This window comes from Rhincodon typus, chromosome 23, assembly GCF_021869965.1.
Source record: "Rhincodon typus isolate 14 chromosome 23, sRhiTyp1.1, whole genome shotgun sequence".
Lineage (NCBI taxonomy): Eukaryota > Metazoa > Chordata > Chondrichthyes > Orectolobiformes > Rhincodontidae > Rhincodon > Rhincodon typus.
In genome coordinates, this window is record NC_063354.1 from 41,215,092 (window position 1) to 41,222,529 (window position 7,438).

At 42.3% G+C, this 7,438-nt stretch overlaps 1 protein-coding gene across 1 annotated transcript in view; it reads left to right on the forward strand.

Annotated features, from left to right (window-relative positions):
- LOC109915687 (NADPH:adrenodoxin oxidoreductase, mitochondrial) overlaps positions 1-7,438 on the forward strand; it is a 17,604-nt gene that overhangs the window by 6,323 nt on the left and 3,843 nt on the right. Inside the window, exons 6-8 of the mRNA XM_048611133.1 lie at positions 4,225-4,326; positions 5,439-5,546; positions 7,077-7,161. Coding sequence (XP_048467090.1) covers positions 4,225-4,326; positions 5,439-5,546; positions 7,077-7,161 — 295 coding nt within the window. The remainder of the gene's footprint in view (positions 1-4,224; positions 4,327-5,438; positions 5,547-7,076; positions 7,162-7,438) is intronic.

A 7,438-nucleotide genomic window follows, 5' to 3' on the forward strand; every position in this document is an offset into this window, starting at 1 on the left:
ACATGTCCATCCTGGGCCTCCTGCAGTGCCACAACGATGCCACCCGACGGTTGCAGGAACAGCACTTCATATTCCGCTTGGGAACCCTGCAGCCCAATGGTCTCAATGTGGACTTCACAAGTTCCCCTCACCCAACCACTTCCCAAAACCAGCCCAGCTTGTCCCTGCCACCCCCATTTCCTACCTACTAGCCTCATCCCACCCCCTTGACCTGTCCCCTCCCTAACTCCCCACCTACACTCAACTTTTACTGGCTCCACTCCCGCCTCTTTGACCTGTCTGTCTCTTCTCCACCTATCCTCTCCTTTTTATCCATCTTCTATCCGCCTCTCCCCCTCTCCCTATTTATTTCAGAATCCCCTTGCCCTCCCCCATTTTGAAGAAGGGTCTAGGCCCGAAACGTCAGCTTTCCTGCTCCTCTGGTGCTGCTTGGCCTGCTGTGTTCATCCAGCTCTACGCCTGTTATCTCGGATTGTTGAAAGTTATTTTTCAGGGGGAAGAAGGGTATTTTTCTGGTTCTATTTTAGTAACACAATTGGAAGGTGGTTGAAGCTAGATGATACTTAAACTTATTTTGGGGGCGGGAGTTCGAGCATTTTTCTTCACCAATTTTTAAATAAAATCTAGGTTCCCTCCCTGCTTTATTTGGAAAACCAAAATAAAAATGGCTTATTGGTTGAAAGTACTGGGAGTCCCACAAGATTGGTCTTTAATGAAATGGCCACTTCATTGAAATTCTGAGAAATACAGTTGTTTTGAGCATTTAGCTGGATCTGACATTCTAAATGTTCAAATGTGGCTGTTTTGGAAGGTTAATGCATCCCAGTGCAAATATTTAGTTTTGAAGGAAATCTGAAAAACTGAAGAACAGCATTCCCTCATTATAAAGTTTTCAAAGCATGATGAGTTCCTTTATTGGTGAGCGGCGCTGTCTGAGGCAATGGAAAAGTACGAGATAAATGTTTGATTCCTTAGATGTGCAATTGCAGTAGCTGTTAAATGTGAGGAAATGGAACAAGGCCGTTAGAGAAATGGACGTCGGTAAGGGCCTTAAATAAAGTAAATAGAGTTGTTTTAAATGAAGATTGGTATAAAATCCAAGTATTTAACAATTCTCTTGGTCAGTGGCTGACATCATACAAAACCAGAGGCCTGGAAAGTCGGATTCTTCTGAATAGTTCTCTTGCTCAAGTTTGGTTATTGTTCCAATTGTAATTTTGTAAACTTGAAAGCTGTTGCTAATATTACACTCAACCCTGCTGTCATCGTTGTGTTGACCTAGAAATTCTGTTCTTTTCTATTTGGCATTGCCTAAACTGCCTATACAGGAGGGATGCTGTTGAATTACAGGCTCCTCTTTGGAGTAAAGGCAATCTAGAATTGGAAATGGCAACTTCGAGGAAGAAAACTTTGGTCAAAGTTTTCTTCTTTATCCATTTCCAGTTGCTGGATCGAGAAACAGAAATTGCTGGAGAAACTCAGCACACCTGGCAGCATCTGTGGAGCAAAAGCAGGGTTATTGTTTCGAATCTTCAGAACTGATAGTAACTAGGAAAAGGTGGTGTCTTTGTGTGCTGAAAATGGGGTGGGGAGAACTGAGTGAATAGGTGGAAATAGAGCCTTGAAAGAATGACAGACAGAGAAAGGGATGAATAATGGTAAGCCAAGAAGAAAGAAAAATTGATAATGGGGACAATAAGTAGCTGAAAAGTGTTTGGCTGTGCTGAAGGCAGTCTGTGTCATTGCAATCTGGGGTATGTACAAAAGGCATAGAAGGTGTTCAAACCCTAAAATTATTGAACTTGATGAGTCCTGAACGCTACTGGGTCCCCAAGCAGAAAATGAACTTGTGCTGAGCCTCACTGAAACCCTGCAGCAGGTCAGGGACATGGTGGTTTTTTGAAGTGGCATGCAGTGGAAGCTGGGGTCTTTTTTTTTTTTTTTTTTTTTTTTTTAGTGCGAATGTAGGTGCGTTGCAGAACGGTTGCCTAGTCGGTGTTTTGTCTCCCCAGTGTGGTGAATACAGTAGATTGTATTGAGCAAATTGCAGGTAAATCACTGCTTCACCTGGTGTCTGGTGCCTTGAATAGTGAGGAGGAGGAAGTGAACAGGCAAGTGTTAACACTTTCTACGATTTCATAGGAAGGTGTCGTAGGAGTGTAGGGAGATATTGGGAATGGAGAAGTGGACCAGAGGGAATGGTCCTTGAAAAATGCTGACAAGGGAGCGGAGGGAGACGAAGGCTTACCATCCTTCGGACATTGCTGGTGGGATGGAAAGTGAGGATCCTTATTGGTGTTGTGGGAGGGGAGGGAAGGGAAGCGAAGCAGTGAAGGAAATGAGTTGGGCTTGGCTAAGGACCCTGCAAACCATGATGGTGGGGAATCCTAGGTTGAGGAAAAAGGTAGACGTTTCTGACCTCCCCCACCCCCCATTAAAAGGTAGTGTCATCAGCACACATGCAATGGAGATGGAGAAACTTGAAAAATGGAATGGAGTCTTTTTACAAGAAGCAGGGTGTGAGGATGTATATCCAGGTAATTGTGGGAGTTGGTGGATCTGTAATGGATATTGGTGGCCAGCCTATTCCCCAGAAATGGGAACAGATGTTGAGGAACGAGGTGTCAGAGTTGGACCAGGTAAGAGCAGGGTGGAAATTGGAAGCAAAACAGAAACTTTTCCAGTTCTGGATGTGAGAGGGAAGCAGCACTGATGTCGTCAATGTACCAGAGAAAGAGTTCTGGATGGGGTTAGAATAGTACTGAAACAACGAATGTTCAATGTGCCCCAAAAAGGGACAGGCATAACTGGGGCCCATGGGAGAACCCAGGGCCACATCTTTTGATCTGAAGAAAGCAAGAAGAGTTAAAGGGGAAGTTGCTTAAAATGAGGACATGCTTGGCCAAGCGGAGGAGGGTGGCAGTGGATGGGAACATGTAGGGTCAGAAGAATCATGGATATAAGTGGGAAGGGACTGGATGAGGTGAGGAAAAGCATTGCATCAATGTAGGGAGAAGGAAGTTCATGTGGGGCAGAAACCATGAGTCTGCCCATGCAGTCCTGTTTGTGGATTTTTCCACCAACCATTTCCGTCACCTCCAGTGGGATTCCGCCAACAGATGCGTTCTCCTTCCCTTCCTTGTCAGCATTCCACAAGGACCTTTCCCTCTGGGACACCCTGGTTCACTCCTCTCTGCTCCCAATGGCTCACCTGGCACGTTCCCATGCAACCGCAGAAGGTGCAACACCTACCTGTTTACCTCCTCCCTCCTCACCATTCAAGACTCCAGACACACCTTCTAGGTGAAGCAGTGCTTTACCTGCATTTCACTCCATCTAGTCTGCTGTATTTGCTGTTCGCAATGTGGTCTTTTCTACGTTGGGAGACAAAACACATTAGATGACCGCTTTGTGAAACACCTGATGTTCTGTCTGCAAAAAAACTGAGTTTCCAGATGCTTGCCACTTCAACGTACGACTGTGTTCCCTGGCCGACATTTCTGTCTTGCGCCTGCTGCAGTGCTCCAGCGAGACTCCACGCAGGGTGGAAGAACAATGTCTTGTTTTCCACTTGGGGACCCTGCAGCCTTCAGGACTATGTTGAATTCAGTAATTTTAAAACCTAAACACCTGTGTCCATGTCTTTTACTTATCCCTACATCCCTGTCATAATGTGGGCTGCTTTCAGCTCAGCCAATCCATTTTTTACTTACTTATGGTTTCCATTAACAGCTTTCCCTTCTCCCAAACATACTGCCGCCTTCTAAGGAAGGGTCACTGGACCCAAAATGTTAACTCTGATTTCTCTCCACAGGTTCTGCCAGATCTGTTGAGCTTTTCCAGCAATTTCTGTTTTTGTTTCTGATTTACAGCATCTGCAATTCTTTTGGTTTTTACGCTGTCATCCATCCCTTTCTCTTTGTGTGTCCGTCCTTTTCTTCTTGTGCCTCCCCACCGCCCCCCTTGCAGCATATATACCACCTCTTCCTAGTTACGCTCAGTTCTGAAGAAGGGTGAGTGGACTCTCACATTGACTGACTGTGTTTCTCTCTCTACAGATGCTGCCAGACCTGTTGAGTTTCACCAGCAATTTTTGTTTTCGGTTCAGACTTCCAACATCTGCAGTTTTGTTTTATTCCACTTGCTGAATGTTGAGCTAATATTAATTAATGAGACTACTTTTCAAATGCAAAAATTAAAATCTTGTCATATATTCTTTTGCAGCTGAATCCCGAATTGAGCAGTGAGACAGTAGTCGTCCTGGGACATGGAAATGTGGCGTTGGACGTGGCCAGGATTCTCCTGTCTCCCGTTGATTTACTCAAAGTTGGTGAATTCCTGTTTGCGTCATCTTTTTGTTTATGACGATTGAGAAGTTGTTAATCAGTGATTTACAGAGAAATTCCTTTGCACTGCTTGATTCCTCCTACATAAAAGGAAACAATGGCTAGTTTTGATTCTCTCTCCACCATATTTATTGATACCTAGCCATCAAGTTAGTGTTGTTCTAATTTAGTGTGTTTGGCCATACAAGTAGATAGGGCGGTAAAGAAGGCTTGTGGCATGCTTGTCTTTATTGGTCAGGGACTTGAGTACACAATGTCATGTTCAAACTTTATAAGACTTTGGTTAGGCCTTAGAGTATTAAATTCAATTCTGGTTGCCACATTACAGGAAGGATGTGGAGGCTTTGGAGAGGGTGCAGAAGAAGTTTACCAGGGTGTGCTGCTTGGATTAGAGCTACAAGGAGAGACTAGAAAAACCTCATTATTTTATTTTGAGTAGCACAGGCTGAGGGGAGATTTGATAGTCTATAAAATTATGAACTGACGGTTCATAAGTTGACGGTCAGAATCTTTTTTTTTTCCCCGTGAGTTGCATTTAAGGTGAGAGGGTGAAACCTCAAGATGATATGAGGGGCAAGTTTCCTATAGAGTGTGGTAGGTGTCTGGAACACTACCAGGGATGGTGGTGGAGGCAAATATGGTAAGGGCATTTGAGGAACTTTAGATAAACGCATGAGTATGCAAGGAATGGAGGGAGCAAGGGCAGGCAGAAGGGATTAGTTTCATTTGGCATCATTTTCGGCACAACGTCGTGGGCCAAAGAACTGTATAGCACAGGAACGGACCCTCTGTATAACCTTGGGTAAGTTGTAAAAATCAACTGATTTAGGGAGCAGAGAAATATAGTAGTTTGGAGGTGTTTTTGGCTGAGCAGCTGAAAAGCTGGTCGGAGGATGGAATTGCAACCTGATGAATTCAAATGTTGTTTCAGTTAGTAATGTTGGAATATATTTCAATGTAGCATGAATTGGAAAACTTCCTCCTGAAGCTCTAAATATTATTCCTTTTCAGAATGTTCTAATTGTAATTTTGTGGCATGTGTGCGTGTATTAAATAATATGTACTTAAGTACATGTATAAATATATTTACAGAAAACAGATATCGCTGGTCATGCTTTGGAGGCTATAGCAGCTAGCAATGTGAAGCGGGTACTAATTGTTGGACGAAGAGGACCTCTCCAAGTTGCCTTTACCATAAAGGTATGGTAACTTCATAAAGTTGGCAACATAATCCATTACAGTATAAATGCCTTGTGTAAGCATGCTATTTCATGCAGCCTGGTAAGCCTACTCTTGTCAGTTTAATTCACTGATGCTGTTATCCACAAACCTACCAGTGTTTCATAATTTTTTTGTTAAAATCTGTGCTGACAACTTAAAGATAACGACTAGTGTGTTATATTTTACAATGTAGCCAGTTCACTTACATTAATTAGCTAATTAAATGATATAGTTTATATTGATGTGTATACTAATTGATGATCACTACCCAGTGGGAGATAAAGACAGTTGCAGTTTAGAGTATTTTTAGAGCCTTTTGAGTTGCTAGAGTGAAATCCAAGTTGCAATTGCTTAGCTGTTTCCCTTTTTCTTCAGTCGTGGTGAAACTTGTAGATACCCTTGACTACTTGTCAAAAGTTTTTCCAATTTTTTTTTTGTTACCGGTGCTGATTTGCTGAGATTAGAGGAGCTTTCCATTTCTTTTACTGTCCATAAGGACATAGGAGCAGGAGTAGGCCATTCAGTCCCACCATTCAATTAAATGATGATGGCTTATCTGCCCCAGGCCTCCACTCCTAACTTGTCATCTCACCATAGGCCTCTACAGTTGTAACAAGACTTTTGCTTTACAATTCTAACGTGGCAATGAAGGCCAGAATTTTCATTTGTCATCTTAATTATTTGCAGCACTTTGCTAACTATTTTTTCCCCATTCAGAAGAACGTTCCGATCTTCCTGTGCTGCATTTTTTTGTCTCAAGTTTGATAATAGTCCGCCTTTCATGCTTTTTACTAACGTACATGATCTCTCACCTTCCAACATTAAACTATCTGCTAACTTTTTGCATGCTTACTGTACTTATCTTACAGATTCCTTAATTATCTTCCCACCTCTTTAATGTATTATTAAGTTTGATACATTACATACTATTCCCCTCCTGCAAGACATCAATACGAACAGTCCCCAGATTGTGAGCAGGTTTTGTGCTTGAGGCCACTTGCAAGTAGTTTTGTATACAAGTCAGCGCACAATGCAAGGCAATAAAATAGCTGTTTATCAGTACAAGGAAATGTTTGCATGTCTGATCTTTAAAATTACTAATACACCACTATATCTGATCGCATTCTTAAGTATGACTGTTCCTAAATCGGGAAACCCCAGTGCAGACAGTGAGTCATTGAGGTGCCATGACTGATCCTTGTGGTACTCCACCACTGCATCTTTTTGAGGTTGGAAAGACCTGTTAATCCCAACTCTCTTCTGTGTGTTAACCAATCCAGTGGTAGCACGTTGTCTCCATTTCCATAAACTCCTACCTCGTGCAGTAACTTTCCACGTGGCACCTTTATCAAATGTCTTCAGGAAATCCAAAAAACATTGCACCTTTCTCTTCCTGCTTAATAATTCTCATTCATTATTAACTATGCTGGTTATAATCCTGAAAAGACACTTTCTTGGTAGTCAGTGCACATGGGGCTGAATTTTTTGTATTCTCTTAATTTTCTCTAGGAATTGCGCGAGATGATTAATTTGCCTGGTACTCGTCCATTGCTCAATCCCAGTGACTTTGTGGGGCTCAAGCAGATTGTTAAAGGTGAAACTACATTATTTTATTTAGGAGCTTCTTTGCTTTTTGTTTTGGCTTTTGAAGCACTTTTTAAATTGAAGTGTGGCTTTCATGTAAATATTTGCCTGGAATTCAAAAGAAAACTTGTCTTCACAGCACTATTAGTCTGAAATCTGGTTTGGGTTATTAAATTGTGTTAAAGAATTAAAACAGGATTGCACTCTTTTTGATCTGAAGGTAAGATTGCTTAGTTTCTGTTGTAGTGTGCCGCCATATAGCTGTCACGGGTGAAAATCTCACTAAG